The sequence below is a fragment of the Pollachius pollachius genome (genome assembly GCF_949987615.1).
Source record: "Pollachius pollachius genome assembly, chromosome: 4".
NCBI lineage: Eukaryota > Metazoa > Chordata > Actinopteri > Gadiformes > Gadidae > Pollachius > Pollachius pollachius.
Window position 1 is genome coordinate 8,444,558 of NC_136937.1, and position 24,209 is coordinate 8,468,766.

The 24,209-nt window shown below is 44.6% G+C and overlaps 1 protein-coding gene across 2 annotated transcripts; it reads left to right on the forward strand.

Moving 5' to 3' along the window:
* The first annotated feature begins 2,492 nt into the window (after positions 1-2,492).
* On the forward strand, positions 2,493-23,952 carry LOC307074187 (lysosome membrane protein 2-like). 2 transcript variants are annotated; one of them, XM_079734214.1, is made up of 14 exons: positions 2,493-2,680; positions 3,014-3,146; positions 9,355-9,512; positions 10,228-10,375; positions 10,999-11,190; positions 12,114-12,205; positions 12,400-12,519; positions 16,870-17,048; positions 20,456-20,574; positions 21,192-21,265; positions 21,356-21,407; positions 21,616-21,768; positions 22,060-22,107; positions 22,481-23,952. In XM_079734214.1, exons 2-14 carry the CDS (start codon positions 3,024-3,026, stop codon positions 22,586-22,588), a joined length of 1,566 nt encoding a protein of 521 aa, XP_079590340.1. In that variant the 5' UTR covers positions 2,493-2,680; positions 3,014-3,023; the 3' UTR covers positions 22,589-23,952. The 2 variants fall into 2 exon arrangements, with proteins under 2 accessions (XP_079590340.1, XP_079590341.1); XM_079734215.1 differs by lacking the exon at positions 22,060-22,107 and having other exon boundaries at positions 2,495-2,680.
* The last annotated feature ends 257 nt before the right edge of the window (positions 23,953-24,209 follow it).

The window sequence follows — 24,209 nt, forward strand, 5'->3', positions numbered from 1 at the left end:
CTGTCACCACTGTTACGCGAGAACATTTTAAGATCACTTTGAAAAATCCACCGCTGAAAAGCCGACAGTTTACTAAGTACCTCAAACGGTGCATTGCCAGCGTGCTCCAATCAAACACAAGCCCCCGTACCAGTCTTGACAGTGAGACAGGTAAAGGCTGATGGAGAAGCAGCTTGAAAGTGAGACCCTCACAGAGGCAGCAGCAGAGCAGTACAAAGCAGGATAAATACACGAGACGTGGAGATGATGGGTAACAGCTGTGCTCGAACCCGAGGTGAAGACCCCGACGACATCGCCTGGCCACAAAAAGAAAACGACTGGGATGAAAGAGAGAGAGAGAGAGAGAGAGAGAGAGAGAGAGAGAGAGAGAGAGAGAGAGGAAGAAAAAAAACATGCTGCACAGAAGGAGGATGAAAGAGGACTGGGTTCCCCCGATAGCACCACAACACAAATAGCCCCAGGAGCTCCACTGGTTTTGGGCCTTGGAAGGATTCTCCCGGCCAGGACCTAGTGTATCTCCTCTAGAACCATGAGCCCTTTCAGTCGACCGGAACCCCGATGCTGCCACCCTGTGCTCAGGCGCTGGACATCCATTAATTAACCCTTGCAAGTGGGATGGGCCAAAGGAGCAGGACGGCTGAAGAAATATCAGTGACCAGCTGAAAAAGCATTGGAAGTCGGAATGGATGTGAAGTGAGGAGGACCCTAATTTGTAACAGCTGAACTGTGGTGGGGTTTGGCAAACCCACTGCTAGCCAGCCAGTGTTGTAAAGGACTTCTTATCCAGTTTAAGAACTGTATGGATTCACTCCAAATGGGAAGATATAATGTTTAGTTTACAGCCTTCTCTCATGTTGGAGTCCAGTGGTGGTGTGACTGATACAGGAAATGGGATGAACAACATTTAATAGAGACCGCTATCCCCTCTATCTCCTGGTCTTGAAAGAGAAGAGGCTGAAGACCCTGGAGGCATTGTAATTGCGAGAGAACAGAAGCAGATTTGGGCAATTAATCATTGTTGCTCCACCCAGGGCTTACTGGTCAGCGAACTGGTTTAATTGGTTTGGGAGAACTGAGACAACATGTCCAAGTCCTGATTGATCAACCAAAACTGTCGGCCTGCGGGTGAACTTCAGAGTTGAGACTGATGGAGGTCCTGAGCGGAGGAAGATGACGCCCACCATCATAGTGAGTATAACTGATTGTTTAGGGAGAATTTAAACTCAAAGTCCTTTGGGAAAGGAGGAGGACAATGGTAAAAATGGTGGCAGGGGCATGGATTCCAGTAACACAGTCCAGAGACAGTGGAGCACATGGCCGGAATTCTTCACTATCAAATCAGGAAAGGCTGATAGCTGATGGCCAACCCCAGACAGGGGGAATTCCAGTTCAAAGTCATGAACTGGAATTAACACCCCCCCCACACACACACCATATCCCAGAAATAAACTGTACAATTTCCCAAATTAGTTAGATTACTAAATCTTTATGTTGCGCAAAGGCTGTTTAAAGGTGTGACTAACAGTAGCAGTTGCAACAACTTGCAACCGTCAAAACTAGTCAACCAATAGAGGGAGTTGTCACTATGAGTGAGGCCCTTCACTACCCACCCCACTTGGTGAAGTTAGAGGCAGCAGAAGTTAAGTTTAGTTACGTTTATTTGAAAGAAGGCCCAGTGCAAATTATTATAAACATACAATTTTATACGTGGTATAAAAATGCCTGAATTAGCCAAAATGCTATTTTTCATTAGAAGTCCCTGGCTAAATTGAATCAATGCAAAAGAAAAATAGAACAGTTTAAAGATTGGAACAGGACACCTTGTTGTGGAAAATAGTAAAAACTGTATGGATAAATATACATATAGAACAACATTGCAAATAATCTACAATTCGACAAACAAATGCAGACAAATCGACACACAGCACAACATGCAAATAAATATACATTTGGACAAACATGCAGACACATCTACTTACAGAACGATATTGCAAACAAGCAGGACGTGTACGCATTTAGCCCAAAAAGGCTTTAGTGCCAACATGTGTACGTTGTATTCATCTATTGTTTTTCATTGGTTATTGAAAGATCATGAACGTTTTCGTCGTCTGCTGTCTTATAAACCCCCTATTCACACGATTCGTATTGGTTTCTGTTGATGAAGTGGCGGTGGAGCTTTTAACCGTTGGTTGCCTTTATCAGCTTATTTGCAACTGTTTTGCTAGTTCATATGGTCAGCTAAGAATTCTTGATATGAAACAGACTATCAGCTTACCCCAATCTACCATTACATAATCTTTCGATGCAACACGTGTTCTGCAGAAGTGTTTTCCAAGTTAAAGCTCCAAGTTGATCAAGTCCAACGTAACATGTTTTGGGTTTGTCTGGCTGTAAAATGCACAGGCTTCTAAAACAAACCGTAAAGCTAAAACAATTGTAAACCCTGGACTACATGTCCGTGCTACACTACTACTGTTCAGTGTCTTCCATGCGGGTCTTGTCCTTAACTGGTGATGAAGGGGTGACCAATCAACTTTTGCGTGACACTTTCCCGCGTGGGGGGCGTGTGCTGAGGGCGAGCCGCTCCATATAGCTTCAGAATAGTCTCAGACCCTCGAGTCTCTCTCGGCAACCGTGTTGGTTTTCGCTCGTTGTTCTTCAGTTTATTAATAGCTACAAGGTGGGTAACAAAACCGACCAAAGCGTGGCTTTATTTGCACATGGAAGGCGTTGGATGATACAAAAAAAAACCAACAACCTTTGGAGCGCACAATCAACGGGGATATAGAGGCTCTTTTTACAACTTTTGTTGCGGTATTGTTTAACTTGCGTATAACGGTTAACGGGAGATCCCACTATCTTGGACAACTGACGTATTTCGTCCCCATTGCTGGTTAATGGATGAACAAAAAAGTCATTAACAGACGTTTTCCTCTTAATGTTGGTAAAAAATAAAAATAAAGAAGACATGCAAGACGACTACAAGACTTGAACCTCTTTTCTCTGTCTCCAGATCCATCAGCATGACGCGGAGGTCCTGTGCTTTTTACGTGGTGGGGATCGCCTGCGCCAACCTGCTGGTCATCGGGACTGGGTTAATGCTCTCTCACGTCTTCAGGAACATCATCCATAACCGTTTGAAAGGGGTAAGTTCTTTATGGCCTACTAAAATAAATCGTCGATCAACAGTGTTCACGTCAAATCCGGAAGCGTGATAGATAAAGCAAAGCTTTAGTCACAACGAGATTCTTTAGATCAACGCTAGTGGGGCATAGCGCAATCTTGAAATAAGTATTGCTATTTGTGGGTCACTTTACGTTAGTCTTCTTGAAACTACTTTCGATGCATGGTGTTGTATTGTTGTTGTACTTTGAAGGCTTATTTTGTTAACCCAGGCCACCCATTGACAGGTTAAATCGGGTATCATGATTACAATAAAGTGATTGCATGCTTATTGAAGAAGAGACGAAAGTCGTTCCGGATTCACTCAACAAAAAACGCATAATGAATGGGCTCGCCTATGTAATGGTTTTGTATTTTGTAGAATATGCAATTTATTGTATTATCTATGAAGTGGTGTTGAACAGTGTTTGAACAGAGTGCATGCATTGCTTTTAATTATATCTACCCTACTGTCCTTCCTAACTAGACCGAGCGTCTGACAGCAGATTTAAACTAAATTACGAGTTTGCAATCTAAAGGGGTAAGGTCCTGCAGCTCTGTTCATAGGGTGTTAGTGGTGAGAGTGTGTTTGGAGTTCGCCACTTTCAACAACGCTGCGGGTGGGTGTGATTAGAGTACACGCCTTTGCATGGCATTCCATTACAGTATATTTCTTTACATTGAATTTAGATTTATTTACCTGTTTCCAAAGCGACTAAGTGCATTGAACCATGACGGTAAAACCCATGAATTGCAAAAAGCATGCGATTAAGTACATCAAATTAATCAAATAAGCAAACTGCCTCAAGTGTTACACTATAGAAACAAGAGGTAGTCTGCCGTCTAAACAGATGAGTTTTAATTCTACAACGAAATATGTGTCGTTTCTGCTGTGTCCAATGCTAGTTTCAATGTTGTGGAGCCAGGACAGCAACAATCAGGAATTAGTCGAGCTGGAGTGGCAGGCGGTCTTGTAGTCCCAGAGCATAGTGGACGGTGCGGGGTGTTTGGTTTGACTACTCCTGGATGTAGAATGGGCAGGAGCCGTTCACAGCACGGTAGTCAAGTACCAGTGGATTTAATCCGATGCGAGCAGCCACGAGCAGACAGTGCAGGGTGCGGAGGCGTGGTGTGGTGTGGGGGAACTCGGTAGGTTGAAGAGCCCAGCTGGGCTGCTGCATTCTGGAGCAGCTACAGGGAACGTGGCGCATGCAGACAGACCAGCCAGAAGGGAGCTGCAGAAGTCTACTCTAGAGGGAGGGTGACCAGAGCCTGGACCAAAACTTGGTCCAGGCTCTGGTCATCAAAGTGTAGGTCTTTAGGAAAGGACGTATCCTCCTGGTGTTGTGGGGCATGAATCTGCAGGAGCCAGTTGTCGCAGCAGTGTTATCAGCAAAGGGCTGCTGGTCATTCAGTGTCAACCAAGTTCCTTTCCAATTGAGTTTCGGAAACCACAGAATTCTTAACGTTGATGGTGAAACTTTTGCCTTCCTTCAAGGGAGAGTTGCCATACTTTAATTTGCAGCTCAAGATGTCATGAAAAGAGGTCAAATGACAGCGAATGACACAATCAGCCCATTCTCATCATGATTAAAAGGGTGTGCATAGGACTGACATGACACATGTCATAGCCATGACATGATACCTGTGATGAAGATGAAGAAGTCGTTATGAACGTTTATTACCGTTGTCATTAAGTCTTATTCAGTCAACTGTTGAGTTTTGAAAAGTTGACATTGCTTGCGATGTATTTGTTACTACTTGAAATGAACGAAGGCAACACAATGGCGTTGTTATGACAACTTGACATCAACCAAGACAACAAAGCCTGTCAATGGCTTTGTTATGACAACTTCACATAGTGTGGTTGCAGTGTGGCCATCTTCCTTTTCAAGGTTTTGCTGTTGTAGGCCTATGTAGTACAGACGACTATCATGCTGTAATACCACAGTAGGTTAGGCCATATACTGTTCTGGACATAATGTTGAATCAATGCATTTGCAACTTCACACATTTAACTGATGTTTTTTTTGTTTTTGTTCATTATGGACAAATATCAACTTGTAAAGCAAACTGTTGTTAAGCTATACATATTAATTCAGTAATTGGATGTATGACATATACATAGATATAAGCGAAAGCTATTCCAGTACGGATATGGCCAGTGTTCTGTCTGCCATAAAATGAACTTTATTGACCAGGACGGTCAACAAAGGTGTGACGACTACATCGCTCTCTTCAGTCGTGGAAGCTTCGAAAACGAAACGGTAGAGGTGCACTAGTTAGTTGGGCACCATGATCATTTTAAGCAGACTTTTAGATCCAAGTAAATATCAAAGTGTAGGTCTTTAGTTCATTTAAGTTTTGAATGTTGTTTAGCAGGCATTATGACCCATAGTGCGTCATTTTAGTATGGCAGCGATGTAGGGTTTGGGTTCAGCATTGCAAAAACCTGAAGCCAGCATGTAAGTAGTGTCGCTGAAAAAGGTTGGTGGAGTTGGCAGTGACCCAGAACCGTTGGACTTGCGGAGAGTTTGTGTGTATAGGATGCTAGCTGCCCCAGGGTGCTGGAATCCACTGTTGGGCCTTCTTAAGGTGTGGTCGAACCCAACTCTTACAACTTGATAACCCAAACGACATGTCGTCTCTATAACTCTCAGCCCCCCCCAACCCCCTCCTGTAAGGTTTTCATTTAGTTTTGGGTTCATTTGTCTCCAGAATCGATGGAATACAAAGGTCAACGTTACTTATTTTGTTTATTTAAAGACTGATATAAAAAGTATCCTCCTCTAACAACTATTCAAACAAAATTGGTTGAAAATTATTAAAAGTGTCTATTATCTCACCTTCCGGAATCTCTTTGACGACACATGTATGTTATTTTATCAAACATTCGTTCTGCAAATTGAATTGAGGAAAAACTGTGATTTTAAGGTATTTAAAAGAGTTAAACAGTGTGATAAGACTTAATGACATCTTAAATCTTGATATTTCCACTTTAACCCATTCAGACCGGATCACGCATCTGTGCATGTTTACCTTTAATGGTAAACGCATTGATGCGCAATCCGGTCTTAACCCATTTGTACCGGCTGCGTGGAGCAACATTGTATCTACTAGATACAATGTTGCGCCGCACAGCAGCCTGTTGCGCCACAGCAGCCGGTACAAATGGGTTAATAGCGGGGTGAAATTTGAGCATGGTTGTAATGCCTTTAACAGCGTGCCTCTCAGTATTTGTGCAATGGCTTTTGTACTATATCCTCAGATTCAATTGACTGTTTTAGTAGACAAGAAAAAAAATTGAACTTTAAGTGAGGAGGTAGAAAAAGTGTTTCTTTAGGATAGAGAAAATGACAGGAACAGTTACATGAAACACATCGTTTTTTTAATGTATTGCTTTGTCATTTTTCGGTTATTATGTTTTTCCCTAGTCCATTCACATGGGCGGGACAACACATTGAGAGGCCTCACAGGTCAAGTGAAACATTTGACTCTGAACTGGCCTAAGGGCAATAAAGTCCCACCCATCCAGAGAAAAGCACGCAGAGTTCAAACAATGGACAGTGCATGTTATGACAGCGTAGCCGCGGTCAAGTTGCTTAGCATGTGGAAAAGACTATAAAGTATGCACCATGGGAACATTGCCTTTGGCGGTTGTTTTCTTGATACATCACATCGGCTAAAAGGGGATTCATTCTGCCCTGTTTCAATGGGGTCATGTGATTACAGCAGTTGGTGTAGACAGTTTGAAGATTTGGCAGGTTTGGTGCTGTTGGAGAAACTTCCCTTTTTTAACTTTCCCGTTTTTTTTTTTTTTGCATCACTAGTCGTTAGGGTTATGGTTAGGGTTGGTCGAAATACTTTTTGTTGACTCATGCTGCATTATGATGACATGTGATTGTTTGCAGGCTGTTTCAGACTACTGTGCTGGTCAGAGTACTGTGTTGGTCAGAGTACTGCGTTGGTCAGAGTACTGTTTTGGTCAGAGTACTGCGCTGGTCAGAGTACTGCGTTGGTCAGAGTACTGTTTTGGTCAGAGTACTGCGTTGGCCAGAGCACTGCGTTGGCCAGAGTACTGCGTTGGTCAGAGAACTGTGTTGCTCAGTTTCGTACAAGAACTGTACAAAGGAGTGCAATTGAGGCACTTTCGTGAACAGTACCCATTGGTTAACAAATACAATAGAATAAACAAACATGGCTGTCACCTCAACACTCAAACACTTTAATATATGTTCAATGCAGCAGAGCATTAGGTTATCGTAAAACACATGAAGTACCACACTGGGGGGTACTATTGAAGTAGAGGCCTCCCCGCCTTGCTAGGGCCGTCATTTCAAACAACACAGAAACCTCTGCCAAAATAAAAGCGTGCATACAACTTATCGCCTCAGAATAGCAGCATTGTGTGTTCAGGTTCCCCCTTGCTTGAAGGAGCTAACTTGATGTAAACCTTCGCTAACAGGTCCTCCACCTCTAAGCCTCTTTCCCCCGGCTGACCTCATTGAAAAATAAATGAACAGAAATGGAGGTGGGGGGTTTGTAAGTTGGTTCTCTCACGTGGTAGCGTGGTGTGTGTGTGTGTCTGTGTGTGTGAGTATTGTGGTGACCCCTCCCGCCCCCCATACAAAATATGTTTCTTGACAGTTATTAATAGCCAAAAAAAGGACAATGTCATTTTGTTGTAACGATTGAGTTTAGACTCCTTTGGAAATGTCTTTGATAAAGCCATATCCATAGGTCTCTCTCAATTGTGCACTATTACTTTTAACAACAAACCAAAGACCGCTTCAACATCAAAGGGCACCGTCGTATGTGTATCCACCTGTTCTATGTGTTGTCCTACTGGGAGTTGTCTCGTGGTTCCTATAGAAGGCAGCACGCGTTAGAAGACAGACTCTTGTTGTTGTGGTTTCCCATTGATTTGTTTTTTTTTTGCTTCACGGGACACACAAGGGACGGTTAGCATATTGTTTGTTTTCACCATGAAAGTAGAGGACCCATCGAGACCCATCTCTCTCTCTCTCTCTCTCTCTCTCTCTCTCTCTCTTTCTCTCTCTCTCTCCCTCTCTCTCTCTCTCTTCCCCCCTCGTTCCACAATCCAAGGTGACAGCTTTATTGTCCTTGGCAACTCAGCTGAATTTTAGTCGTTGAGCGAACAGAGGGGACCCCCGACTGGGCGAGAGGGGCGGCCCGCCCCTTTAAAATAAGCAGGCCTGCAGAAAGTTCTGCAGGCGAGTTCATAACCAGCCCACCGCCACATTCCACCATGTTGTATCGCAACCAAACTTAATTGTTTTTGTTGTTTCCGTAACTCATCACAGTCTGGTCTTCTTTCTCGGGGGGCTGTTCTTCTCCCCCCACCCCCCAGACGTTAGGGCAGTGTGGTATGGATGGATTAGTGCTCTCTGGCGGGATTGGCAGGGGCCTCTTTGGGCTCATTATAGTCACACTGCTTCCCCAACCAGTAGGCACCGGCTGGCCGTAACCACATGACCTGTCAGCTGGGTCGCCGTTGGCAACCGTCGACAAAGGAACTTTGGAAGCGTTTCTCCCCCCCCCCATCCCACTACCTAATTGTATGTGTGTGTGTATGTGTGCTCTCAAGGGTGTGTGTGTGTGTGTGTGTGTGTGTGTGTGTGTGTGCTATCATGGGTGTTTCTGTGTGTGTGCTCTCGTGTGTGTGTATGCCCTCGTGTGTGTGTTTGTGTGTGTGTGTGTGTGTGTGTGTGGAAGCCAGGTGTCCCCCAGAAACACACACACACACACACACACACACACACACACACACACACCCACACACACACACACACACACACAGACAAGGGCTCCAATGGTGTTTCTTTTAATCCATCGGAGCGGTTATATTTGCATGTATACATCCATGTGCAAAAAAAACTGTTGATTATCATCCTCTCAAAAAAACGGTTGATTATCTTCCTATTAAAACACCTGTTGCACATAATTCAATCACTAACACAGCACCTCCACTACCACTGAGGAGCACTCCCAGCTGTCTTTACTATGTTTCTTGTATTTCGCACTACACCCATTGACAGCTTCCGCCGCACACTATGCATGTTCCCTTGTGCTCCATCATCTCGGCCTCCCTCGCAGCCCCGACAGTCCAATCGTAGCGCAGCTGTCTCTGACACAAAGCCCTGTGCGTGTCCTCTTTTCGTCGTCTCCCAGGAGATCACTTTGACGGAGGGCAGCCGCGTGTTTGAGTCATGGAAGAGCCCCCCGCCTCCCGTGTACATGCAGTATTTCTTCTTCAACATTACCAATCTGGCGGAGGTGAAGGGAGGGGCCAAGGCCGTACTGTCTGAGATCGGACCCTACACGTACAGGTAGGACTAGGAGGACCCTCAAGCGGAAATGGGAATGCACACGGCCAGTATTTGCACGTGCGTGTGCACACACACAAACATGCGCACGGGCCCACACACACAGACAGGCTCACACACGCACGAGCGCACACACATCCATGCGTGTTTCTGGAGCTCAGAGTGAAAATTTGTCTCATCCTCTGAACCCCTCCCTGTTCACTGTGTAAGTTTGCTTTTCCCAAGCGTGTGTAAAATGAGATAAAATCTGACTGGATGACAGAAGATATCAAGGTCCGCAGTGGCCTCAGCGGAAATGGGACATCTTACCAGTGCATGCAATCATGACACAGCCCACACTTCAAAGTTGGATTCACCCATCAGCCCGAGGGCATCACACAAGTCAGGAACCGTGTGTTGTAATGTAAATGGTCTAATGTTGGCGGCTTCTCTGTTTTGTACTCGACACTCTCATGCGTCGAAAAAACCCCGCCTGTGTTATAGACAGCGTAATCACACATCATACAGCATTTACACCTACAAAGAAACACAAACTACAAAGACACAATGAAATGTGACAGAATAAAGTCAAAGGAACACACACAAGACGTACATACACATCACGTAACGCATTCTCCATGGTCCCCCCGCTACACGATCTGCGATGGACATCACAACCCTGTGGTTTTCCGCTGAAACGAATCACGGCGTCTTTGTGTTTTCGTCTGTGCCTTCCCAGGGAGTACAGGCCTAAGGCCAACGTGACCGTGGCGGAGGACGGCATGAAGGTCTCGGCCTACTGCCCCAAGACCTTTGTGTTTCTGCCTGAGAAATCCGTCGGTGACCCAGCTGGTGATGTCATCAACACCATCAACATTCCAGCCTGGGTAGGTCACGGCCTACTGTGCCCCCCCCCCCCCCCGCGTCTCCACCCACCAGAACAACTTTGCACAAAGTGAACTAAATGAACCCCCTCAGACCCATCAGTCCCAACAACCAATTCCAACGGAGACTCTTTGAGCCTCGTAGTTCAACAATTCGTTGTCTCTTCTTCTTCCTCCTCTTCCTCCTCCTCCTTCCTCTTTTTCTTCTTCCTCTTCCACATTCTTGTCTTCCTCCTTCTCTATACTTGTCCTTTATCCTCCCGTCCTCTTCCTCCACGCCCCCTCCTCCTCTTCCTCCCCCACTCCCCCTCCTCTTCCTCCTCTCCTTCTCCTGCTCTTCCCCGTCCTCCCCTCCTCCTCATCCTCCTCATCCTCCTCTCCTTCTCCCTCCTCCTCCCCCCTCCACCTCTTTGTCTCCCTCCTCTTCATCTTCCTCGTGCCCCTCCACCTCTTCACCCCCCCTTCTCCTCGTCTTCAATGTCCTCCTCTCCTACCTGACTCCCCTCCCTCCTCCTTCCTCCTCCTCCTCTCCTTCTCCCTCCTCCTCCCCCTCCACCTCTTCGTCTCCCTCCTCCTCCTTCCTCCTGCCTCCTCCTCTGACCGGCCCCCTGACACCCCCCCCCCAGGCGGTGATGCACAAGGTGAAGGGGAGTTTCTTCAAGGCGTCCGGTGCCTCCATCTGGATGAACAGTCTGGGCGTGGGCCTGTACACCACCCGCACCGTGGCCGAGCTGCTCTGGGGCTACGAGGACCCCATGCTGGTCCGCCTCGCCGCCACCAACCCGGATGTGGAGGGGATGTTTGGGCTGATGTACAAGGTGAGACACCTGACGTGTCTGTCATTCAGTCCAGGGAGGGGGTCGGGCCGTCCTGGCAGGAAGCACGGTGTTAAAAACAGAAGATAGAATTCCCCCGCCAAAAATATGTTTCATTATTTCTGCCGACTTAATACGGGTGGTGGAAATAAAGACGCAAAACATTGACGTGATTATTGTCAACAATTGAGTTGGACATAAGCAATGTGATATGTGACATTATTGAATTATAGATGATGGGCCTGCATGTGGACACCTGTCATAGTCCCATCAGTGTTTCCTATATATAGACCAATGTGTGGCGCAGCGCCACAGAATGAACACCGAGTGCCACAAATTCTTGCTGCTTTTTTTATTCTTTTCTTGCGCGATTTTGAAATACAAATGTTGTTCCGTTCATCCATCTCCGCATAGCGCTCTTTCTCCCTGTCGTTCTCGTTCACACACGCACACAGAGACAAGCGCGCATACATGCCAATGGTGCGCGGGTACACTACCACTTGTTGGATCAACCCGCGTGTCAATGATACACTGCACACACACTGACAGCGGATTGACCCGCGCCTCCTCTCAACACGCCTACAAAGGAAAACCCGAAGCAGCGAGATGTTTGCGATTAATGTGAAATGCGGTTATAGTATATATATATATATATCGGTGTTAGACCCCCAGCCCGTTGTGCCGGCAATTTGAATTCACTCTGCAGCAGGGACTGGAGATCGGGAAGATCAGGAAGATCGGAAAGATCGGAAATTGGGCCGGTCCACTGTGAAATGTATTTTGTGTGCGATTGCTCGATTACGCGAATGAGCAAACGCGAATTGTTATTATTTCTGGTTTTATTCAAGTCACTTTTGCAAATGTTGCCTTTTGAGATTTTGAAATGAGAGTCTGGGTCCGCAACTTAAAGTCTGAATGGATTGTAGAAAAACGGATCTCTTGGTGGGGAATTTGTGTACCACACCGGGAAACAGAACTTCATGGATTATGGCCGGGTTCATACATGGAGTGGTCAAAGGTATGCACACACACACACACACACACACACACACACACACACACACACACACACACCCTGTGTCAGATGTACACTGTTATTGCATTAGCTGAATCCCGATAATATAATTCATTGTCAAAAGTTAAGCACCCACCTTACACCACAGCTCCTTATCAACATGATGCTGACACGGTGTGCCCGCTGTGTGTTTGCAGCCAGCTCACATTCTGGAATTCAAACCAAAGCAACTCCATCAACGGAACAGATGGGAGCGCTTTCCACCCCCTGCTGTCTAGAGATGAGCGCCTCTACGTGTTTACATCGGACCTTTGCCGGTATGTGAAGCACAACAACCGTTACTCTTGTGTGTCTGTGTGTGTGTGTGTATGTGTGTGTGTGTGTGTGTGTGTGTGTGTGTTGTGTGTGTTAGAATAAATAAATTATGTTTCCTTATGATGTGCTTCATGATCTCCAAATCTAGAATTGATGTTATTTGAAGATGCAGTGATAGCTTCTAAACAAAGGAACTAGGCCCATTCATTTTTGTCCGTGGTGAGTGACCGTAGCCAGCTAAAACGTTTATTGTAAGATAAATATAAATGTATCAAAAATAGTGTTTAGTGTTTCATTTGGCATACAGCATGTTTTCAAGATGTATAAGATAATTATCTATTCTTGTCTGGCACTTTGCCTCAACTTTCCGCAGAGTATGGTGTGTATGGGGGGGGGGGGGGGGGGGAGCCTTTTATATTTTGTATGGGAATAATGTCCACAGCTTTGAACCCCTGGAGTTGTAAACATAACATCCGGATCGCCTGGCAGCAAAACAGTTGAGTGTTTTCTTGACATGCATCCGCATCCTATACTGTGAGGGACTCCTGCTACACAAACATCAGGAAGTATGACCGGCCGCAATGTATAGGAGCAGGGGCTTTTCTTTTTTAAAGATGTAAGATGAGGTGAGAAGAGGAAGGTTGCAAGAGAGAGAGAAAGAGAGAGAGAGGGAGAGAGCACTTTGGACTTTTGAAGCGTTGTTTGATGATGTTCTAGGTGCTCATTAAAATGTGCTGACCTATTTTTCGTAGTTTTGGAAACACTTTTTTACAATGTTTTTTTAGAAGGCCAAGAGGATGTGTATTTCTAATGGCCTTTGCGTTTCTCAAGACCTCTGATAAAATAAAACAATACTTTTTTTTCGGCTACAGCCTCATCAACGCTACCTGAACAAATTTAAAACATTTCCTCAAACTCACATTAGCTGGCCAGCATTCCGTGAGCTAAAGTAACTCAGAAATTAACTCAGGACATACTAGCAGTTAAGAAGACAGCAAAAATAAAGAGCTCCACTTCTAACACTAAAACTTAGTTTCTGGGAAGTTATGTAACTGCTCAGATATTGGCCTCTTCACAACTGCCATTTTCCACTGACATGGGGATACTAGCTAACAAGTGCATGTAAAGGTACTAAAAACTAATGCGCGAATAATCAGCGATATCACTCATCAAGGCTACCCCAAGGTTAACCCAGCGTTTGTGTTCAGATACGTGCCATATTTATTCAGTTTGGGAAATCTCACATGGTCTATAAAATGGGCTGGCCTACAGGATTTAGATGGGAATCATTTAGCAACGCTTTTATGTTGCAAGGTCGTTATCAATATCTCCTCTATTTACTGGACTCATGAGCTAACACTTGTATGCCATCTGAATCTTACGCGGATTGTGTTGCAGACATTGGTCAGACCCATGTTTTTCTCAAAAAATAGGCTGGCCTACGGGATTTAGATGGGAATCATTTAGCAACGCTTATATGTTGCAAGGTCGTTGTCAATATCTCGTCTATTTACTGGACTCATGAGCTAACATCTGTATTCCATCTGAATCTTACGCGGATTGCGTTGGAGACATAAATCAGACCCATGTATTTCTCAAAAAATAGGCTGGCCTACGGGATTTAGATGGGAATCATTTAGCAACCCTTATATGTTGCAAGGTCGTTATCAATATCTCGTCTATTTACTGGACTCATGAGCTAACATCTGTATTCCATCTGAATCTTACGCGGATTGCGTTGGAGACATAAATCAGACCCATGTATTTCTCTGGACAAACCATCTGGACAACAAACAGGGCACGCCAAAAGTTACAATTTTGAGACAGAATCGCCAAAAGTATCAGTCAAAACCCTTATTGGATTGATTGGAAAGAGGCCATGGTGAAAGTGTGATTATCCCTTACTCAACTTTATCCAAGATTTGTGATTCGATTTAGGGTTCAGGCGGGATTATCCTTTACCATACTGTATCCATGCATTGGGTTTAGGTTGGATTATCCCTTACGTATACCAAATCCATGCTTCAAGTTTATGGTTTAAGCAGGATTATCCCTTACATATGCTATGTACAAACTTTGGGTGGTTTGGGTTAAGGGCTAGAATTAGGGTAAGGGTAAACCTAGGTTTTGGTTCTCATTCTGATGTGACTATATTCCTTGTGTTTTGATTTAGCAGAAGCTTTTATTCAAAGTGACTTGCTGTTAATCTGAGTATGTCATTAAAGGGGGGGGCCTTGGTTTGGGTTGCCTTTTATTCCCTTTATTCCTTATATTATTCTTTATTCTGATGCGACTCTATTCCAGTATCAACACCTTCCTCCAGGATGCCTGACAGGTTAAGCCGCAGACATCGCGGGGATCAAACCCACGACCTCTGGTCAGCTGGTGTAGGGTTTCAGGTGATCAGACGCCCACCGCCATTGGCGAGATGACAGAGGAATTCTGAAATGTGTGCGCTGGCTAATGCGCTCATCAATCTCGGATCGGGTGGGCCAGACAATGTCCTTGTGCTCGCTATGTGCCCATGACGTCCATGTTTAACTTTTTTCAGCGCCGACAACCTTGACCTGTAGCACAGTTACACACCGCAAACATCCTCCCTTCCTCCCTCCCCCGCCCCTCAACGTTGTGTGCAGTGTGGAAATAATCTATTCGGAAGCCGTGACCCCTGGCCTCCATTGGATACATGTCAGGAACCCTCTCCCCCCCCCCCCCCCCCCCCCCGCTCTATGCTTCCTCGACACTTTCACCCACTTACTGATTGTATAGCACTAGACTGAGTGAGGGTACATCCTTGTTTTTGTCTCCAAAGGGGAAGGCCCACCCCCTTCCTTTTCTGTCCTTGTTCTTTCCACATTAACACATGTAGGAAATGCATTTACATGTTTTATTATAACCCTTTGTGTAAACATTGTCACGCACACACAAAACACCCACCCACCCACACGTACAACACTCTTCCTCTTTTCAGCCGTATCAATCATGTTAAAGCTTTCATGAGTTTAAAACCCTGAGCACTTGACCCCTAACCGTTTGTGGGACATAAATTTCATGACAAAATTGCAGCTCTTGAGGGACAAATTCAAGCATAAGGTAAATCTTCAGTCGACAGTGTACATTCATATTTTGGCTTGATTCGCTCCCCGTCCGTAGGTCTTCAAATGACCGTACAACTGATCTCTGTCCATTAGATAGCAGAGTTTCCCTTTGAGGCGTCTCACTCCTCTAACACTCTTAACACAAACCAGGCCTCCAGAACGACCCAGTCCACACACGGGTTGAAAAAGGGTCGGTTTCCCACGATTTCACAAGAGAAAAAGGTTTGGTGGAAGAAAGTTGTGTGTCCAAAAAGATCCTTCTTTTTTACTCACTGCTTCTAATTAAAATACCAGGGGAAAAGGGCCAGTAACGTTTTTATTGCGCAATTGTGGGCTGATGCAGCAGCCATGGGTGTCTTCCCTGCCAGTTGGCCGGGGGTGTATAGAATGCACCCACGGGTGCCATGGAGAACACAAAGTTCCCCATGGCACCCGTGGGTGCTCCACAGACCAGACAGCACTTTATTACTACAGATCACTGTAGTTTTGTTCATCAAAAAGCTGACTCTTCCCAGCCAAGGCGTCCCCCGGTATTGTATACAAAACTGTCGACAATCAAAAAGCCGACTCTTCTGTCGGCTTTTCTGTCGACTCCTGCCGACTCTTCTGTCGACAATCAAAAGGCCGACTCTTCCCAGCCAAGGCGTCCCCCAGTATTGTATACAAAACTGTCGACAACATGTTATATCATCTCAACATTTTTACAGTGTTGCGTTTCAGATATTGAGTTTTTTGTGGGATGTCCAACACAGAAGAATGCTTTCACAACCGTCACAAAATAAAGCGGATCTTGGAAGTAGAAATCAGGGCAGGGTGACAAATTCAAAGTGAACTGTCATGACAACATGGCACCCTTGGACTTTTTCGTGACATAACTTTAGAGCCGGCATCGGCCTACCCTTTCTCTCTCTATTTTATCCTCCATGAAGGAACAAAAGGTTGTTATGACTGCGGCCTTAAACAAGGCAGTGCCTCAGGAGGAAGAGTGGGTTGGCTGGTAACCGCAAGGTTGCCAGGTCAATCCCCGGCTTCTCCTAGCTAGCGAGTGTCGAGGTGTCCCTGAGCAAGACACCTCACCCTAACTGCTCCCTATGAACTGGCTGTCGCCGTGTATGGTTCCTCTGTGTGAATGTGCACATGAATGGGTGGATTTCAGGCGATACTGTCAAGCGCTTTGGACAAAAGCGCTGTATAAGTGCAGTCGATTTACCATCCATTTACCATTCATCCCCGTGTGTACTTCTCACACTCCAGGTCTATCTTCATGGAGTTCGAGAAGGACGTGACGGTGAAGGGGATCCCCGCGTACCGCTTCACGCCGCCGCGAGCTGTCCTGGCCAGCAAGGAGGAGAACCCGGCCAATGAGGGCTTCTGCGTCCCGCCCAAGGAGTGTCTGGGCTCCGGCGTCCTCAACGTCAGCCCCTGCCGAAAGGGTAAAAAAGCCAGCCCCGTCTCCCGCCTCTCTCATCGCCATCTGGGCGCCGCCTCACTTCCCGATATTTCACTCTTCTCTAGACTGAAGGACGGCCGAGTTCCTCTTTTTCGTTGTACTCTCTTCTCGTGTACGGACGCGGGGATACTTCTCATTATTTATAATTGTATAATTTATTTTCTCTTAGCGCTTAAAGCACGTTCTAAGCCGCCGTTTGGGGAAACGGTGACTGCGTTTCTCGAGTTGACTCAGCGAGGAGATGTAAACGACACCCTAGCCGCATTGCTCGTGTTAGTACCCCCCAGTTATAACACAGCACGTTACTAGGAGATCCCCCCCCCCTTTCTCCTCTCTCCCGAAACTAGCCATGTGACGCAGCGCTCGCTTGCTTGCGCTCTACTAAAGGAGGGTGATATTTTATTATGGCCTGGAGAATTAGAGAGTGTGTATTTGACGTTTGCCGGTGTAGGCCTTTACATTTTGGCTGTGTGTGTATGTGTGTGTGTGTGTCGGAGCAAATATGTGTGCACAGACACAATGGAATGTCCGGGGTGTCCTTCAGAGTCTGCTTGTGTGTGTGTGTGTGTGTGTGTGTGCGCGCACTGTGTTTACTGTGTGTGTGTGTGTGTGTGTGTGTGTGTTTGTGTGTCCGCGCTCTGTGTGTGTACGTGTGTGTTTGTGTGTGTGTGCGTGTGCGTGTGCGCTGTGTTTACTGTTTGTACTGTGTGAGCTGAGGTAACCTCGCCGGTACGAGCTGCTGCCGGCCGCTAGGTTCTGTTTTTAGTCTGAAGGCCCGCGCCACCAGACACGTGAGGCTTGTCTGGGGTTTGAAAGTGATATGGCTTCTGTCAGCATAACCCTCAATCATAGAGCACGCACACGCATACAGAGACTTTGATTCCAGGAAAAATAACTCATATGATTAATGATTCGATTTAATAATGAACTAATAATTTACTTTATTGGAGGCCGGTCTCCTTGAAGAGGAAGTGATCTCTCTTTTATCCGTGTAGAAGCTCACCGACCATGCATAGCACCCCTTATGGCACAAAGGCTTGACCTACAGGCCCAAGGCATGGTCAGAACTTTGTAACAAACTCAAAGAACATGATGGCAATACAAGGCAAGTGAAACTTGGTTTCACAGCAGTGGTTAGGTTGCGGGCGGTAACAGGGAGCGTGTATTCCGACACTTTGTCCACAGGACAGTAAAGAATTACAATTAGGGCATTTAGCAGACGCTTTTATCCAAAGCGACTTACATCGGTTAATACACATATTGTCACACCGACAGCAGAGTCAACCATGCAAGGCGACAGCCAGCTCGTCAGGAGCAGTTAGGGTTAAGTGTCTTGCTCAGGGACACATCAACAATCAGCTAGGAGGAGCTGGGGAACGAACTAGCGACCTTTCAGTCACAAGGCAACTGCTTTACCTCCTGAGCTAAGCCTACCCCAGGAAGAATGACAGGAAGGTGTGATAAAAGAGAGGGGGGGAGCGACATGTGAATCAAACTTGGGGGGTCGACTCGCCGCAAGGCCCATTTCCTCGGTGATAAGCATACTACCCGAGGTCCCCCCCCCCCCCCCCCCCTCTCCCCACCAATGGGAAACACCGTTGAGTGAAGACAACAGAGCACTTAAGAGCCGTCATGGAGATCAGATTCACAGAGGGCCAAAGGCATGCGGCGAAATGGTTGATCAGTTGTTCGACCGGTAGTATGACCCCATTTATTGTGTCATCGTTTGGCAGATTCATTCATTCTTATGACAGGAAGATATATGCATCAGTGGCGTGACGAAGCAGGAACGGGCCCCCATGCAAGATGGCCAATCCCAGCCCTAGCCCCCCCCCCCCCCCCTGCTTTGACGCGGGAGCATCAAAGCTCTCAGAGCCTAGTGCGTGCGCACACATCGTTGACCTTTGACCTTCGTTTGACAGGGGACGAAGGGACATAACCTCCGCAAGCGATCGGGACGAGGTCACGTGATCCTGATACCGTGATTATTAGGTTTATGTTTATGACAAGAGTTTATCAGGAATATAAACATATATAAAACCCATTAATTCCAAACTACATACCCTAATATTTGCTGTGCATGCCACTGTAAACAACACTGCATGCCGGCTTAGACAGGCATGCTGTCGGTCGGTGACCCTGGGTGTGGTGAAACATCTAGCACCATTTAGTTTGTTGTTTTCTCCCATCGGGGAGCACTAGCCAAGCTCTTAAATCATGAGAATCTGGGAAGAACAGACCTTATCACTTACTAAATCCAAACACAAGATGTAATCTCGACAAAGTTTCCTTCCCTGTTGTGTTTGCCTGCTGCATCGCCCACTACTCACGGCAACATTAACGCTACTCAATTTGAAGGCCTTATTATTTTTTTACAATGTATACTGGACACAGTGAAAAGAGGTGATCTCCATCTTGTAAAAATGCCACGATTGTGTCAAATATATTTTATTTAGTAAATGTCAATGCTGTTTTTTCAAATTTTATACCAAATCACTGACATTCATTGCAGGTGTTCTGTAACCAAACATTGTCCATGTTCCACCTAAACAATTAGAGTACTTGAAAGTGTGTTTGCCATGGTTCAAGATTGAAGAGGAGTTGGCTACCATATCCATGACCGTGACACCTGAAACAACCACAGCGGAGACTCCAGGTTGAAGAATAGACTTTTGACAAAGAGGGGAAGGAACTGCACCACAATATATTGTAAGATAGGAGAATCCGTGTGACATGCCTTAAGTGTATCCACAGAAGGGACGAGCCTGTCATGTCTGCACCCATTGTGTCTGATATGAGTTGTAGGGGAAGGGAGGTACCTTGTATTGAATTGAGAAGGCATGAGGTCTACTAAAACAACATTGACTTGGCAGATTCTGAATTAATAACTTGAGGTATTTATAGTGGCCGTGTCTAAAAAAAACTGCTTCCTTGGTAGTACCTTTGGTTAAATTATAAGAACATACTCTACACTAGGCGTTCTACCTGAGAGAGTTAATGTTGGTTCTTTGAGACAGAACGAGTCTTAGCGGATTTGTTTTCAGTGTATTGCTTTTTTCCTAACCATATCCCCAAACCTAACCCTCTTTACTTTTTATAATAAAATAAAGAGGGATTGCCAAGGGATTTCTTGCTCTTGCATATCGATCTCTGATCTCCGGTATAAACTAGGTGTTTAAGAACACTGTCTTTTGTTTAGAATTTGGTCGCCCCATTTGACGTATTTTTCCAAGGGAAAAATATAATTATGTTACCCATCCAGGTTGACATTCCTGTTTCCTCTTTACCATTTCATATGGATTTGCTTTCCATTCTGCCCATTCAGCCCTCTTTGCCAGGATCCTTCATTAGTTCCTTACCACCTGCCCTTACCTCCTCTCCTCTACCCAGGCGCTCCGGTGGTCGCTTCCTTCCCGCACTTCTATCTTGGGGACCCCAAATATGCCAACGCCTTAGAGGGGCTCAACCCAGTGAAGGAGCTACACCAGACCTTCCTGGATCTCAACCCTGTAAGACACTGCCCAATTTTTTGTGTTTCTATCAAACTGATGCGGTCAATTCAGGCCCTCCGCTCCCTATACGCCGATTACGCAGAGTACGTAGGGCACCAAATACCTGGGGGGGCACCTTAATTTTTATATACATTAGTTAATTTATATATCAATTAGTTTTATATATATATATAAATTAGTTATGAAGAGGCCCACTGTTGTTTTTTCTTAATTGTATAACCGAAATTTAATATCACTAAATTTCGGTAAATGAGATGTTTTTACCTCATATATAAAAAGAGGCTTCCACCCCTCCACCGAAACGGCCAGCTTCAGCCCTGGGTCAGTTCCTCTGTTATCTACCGTGACAGGGTGGACAATAGTTTAGTAGCATGAATAAATTGCACAAGGGGTGTGTTGTGGCGCCCACTAGTGTTCCATAATTAAATGAAGAATTAAGTAAAGTTCCCCTTGCTGCCATGACGTGATGTTTACACAGGTTAAGATCACCAGTGAGGACAAAACGAATCAAAGTGAAATCAAAATCATTCACTCAAGACTTATCTTTCAGAGCCGAGGCAAAATAATTTCATGGTCCACCATATAAATAAATGAAATGTATCTGTTGGGCTTAGACCACTGGGATTCCTGTTCGTGCGAGCAAGAAAGCCCAGGTTAACATCCACATTGGCAGGGTCTCCTACTTCCCGTGAGTATTTGGTGTTTTCAACTGTATCAGATGACGTTTTAAAAAGCAATCATTCAAAATGTTATTCCTGATCTTTCGCACGTATTGCAGGACAACAAGGAACCTAATTGACACAATCTTTCCAGTCATGTTTATCAACGAGGTAAGCCCCTTTTTTTCTTACTTTCACTGGCGAAATCAGGCATTTTGAGGTGGGTGATTCGTTCAATCACTAGATATTGAATGTTTGGTTTGGACGGGTTGAATCAATGCTAAATGTAAAGGTATCTTTGTTTGATAAAAGCATCTGATGAATTGAAAGTTATTGATTGCTTGTTCCCTTATGGCGTGGCACTGTTTTCTCACAACAGACTGTGGAGATTGACGACGCTTCCGCAGAGAGACTCAAGAAGCTGCTTCTCATAGAGACTGTGGTGTCCAACTTCCCTCTCCTTATCGTGGGCCTGGGTGCCATCTTGCTTGTCGTCTTCATCCTCCTCCTGTTTCGCAGCCGCCACCAGCAGGTGAGGCATCTTATGTTTAATGATTTTCACAAAAGCATGTGGTCCAATATTATAATGATAAATATAGTTCATGTGTTCTTTTATGTGTCCGTTTGTCTTCTTTTGACTTTATTGTGCTGAGCTTATTCGAAACATATTTGATGTTGGAGGTCCCTCATTAACACTTCACACGATATCACTACAAAACACTAACTTTGTGCTCACCAACACGGGCGATAATTCATAACTCATCTGCTTCAAGTCGTACTAACAGCATTGTGCATGTGTGTCACCTGATATTCCCCCGTGCAGAAGGAAGTTAAAAAGATTGCATTCACCAAGCCTCTCTACGCTGCCTCTGTAAGTGTGTCTTTTGTCTTTGTCCTTTCAACCATGCTTTCACGTTCCACCATTTCATGTCAGCCTCATACACTTTTTAACCCTCCCACCTAAACATCCGCCATCCAATAGGAAATGGTTTGTGTGGTTAACCAAGTGGTACGATTTGTTTATGTTCTTTGTTTGTCTTGTTTTGTTTGTTTACGACCCACTTCATATTGAAAGATATATCACTATCTACGATGACGGCATAGGGACATTTCTATCACATACTACAACTAAAACATACCAATATGTATTTATATCCAAGTTTTTAGTCCAACAACATGTGAACAAGGCAAGGTCGGGCATACTAGACCAACACTTTGTGACATGTGACCCGTTTTCTCCGCAGCCTACCACCAAAGACGACTCACCCTACACGGCCGTGGGTCAGAAAGAGAAGGAAGATCCCCAGAACGGAACAGACATGCACCTGTCGCCTCTGACCTCCGAGCAGTAGTACACTTCGCCAGCAGGGGACGCATGTCTGTGCACAGGCACCCCTGTGGAGGACGGCCAGTCGGAAGGATTTGATAGAGGTCCAAATCGTTTTCGGGAAGAGGAAAGAATTCCATCTGTATTTATAAGCATACTCATGATAAGTATAAGGAGAGGTTACTCAACGTCCCACAAGAGATTGAAAAAAGTTATATTTTTATAATATTCTCTATGATAGATACTTATCGTCTCAAAAACACACTGGCGGCATGTCAGGTTAAGTATTAGAAGAGTTACTGTGTTTGAAATTGGTTATTTACTAATGGAGAGGCCTTTCCACCTTTTGGTACATCTCAAACTTTTTTGACAACAAAAATATGTGTTACTTATTCCACAGCCTTCCTATGTTACATTTTCAGTCGATTCAAATAGTTATGGTAATGGACGGGTTGTTCATTGTTTTTAGTAACTCTGCTTATGACACTGTTTGTACATAGACTTGTAATCTTGAACTGCATATAGTCCTCTTCATGTTTAATATCATCGCATCAAGTTTAAAGCTGTGGGAAATGTTCTCAGTTTTGTAAAGTTGTGTTTTTTTTGTTGATTGTGTAATTTTAATGTTGGAAAATTGTAGAGATATATAGAAGTTATTCATATTTGGTTTTTTTTTAGTGCCATGCAAGCATTTATTTTGGTAATGGAACGTTCAAATATTTTACTTACAACTACTTTGTTTATTTTCCTTAGCCTGTGAAAATGTTTCTCTAACCCTTGTCACTGTTGAGTTTGAGTCTGGACAAAATCCATTTTTGTACCACAGAAATTTCAGAAATGTAACCATTTTAGACACAATTAAGACTCAAATTAAGAAATTGCACATTGATTTTCAATGTGTCTGTGATATGGCTGTGGCTTCGCCTAACTGTTATAAAACACTGAACTGTTTTGAACTGTTACTGAAGGCATTGAACATTTACATTTTTAGCGGCATGGTCTTTCTTCGATTCATCTACCAATTGTAGGATATCAGAGATGATGTCTAACCAGGTCTGAAACTTTGAAAATGTCAAAGGTTTACTTGAAAGAGAGCTTCAAAATACAACATATCATTTCATTTTCCATGCAATAAGCCCATTAAAAATTCCAGGGTTTTTCAAATCATTCTTTTTTCAAACAAAATGAATCAAAATGCTGAAACAGAGCATTTGAATAAATCTAACAGAATTTGCTCAAATGGTTCAAACTTGTTTGAACCGAGCCTGGCTATGCTCAGTTAGAAACGATAGCGGCGTATCTGTCGAATTGTACGTATTTCAAAGTTGAAGTTGAATTTTATTTTCTGTGTAATTGATTCTTGTGTTTCATGAAATACAATACAATCAAATTGTGTATCAAAAATTGCCTTGTATGATTTTATTGAGCTGTATATGCTAGTTTTTATTATGTAGCCTTATCGCATATAAACATAAGTAAGTATTAACACTTGCGTTAAGTAGTGCCATAATGTAGAGTAATTTATGCTCCATTACTGATACCGGGATTTATAAAGGGTGCGTGCTAGTTATAACTCGGTTATTACTCTGGTTATAACCAGGAATATGTCGTTTTGATTACACAGTTCATCATTCATAATTTAATAA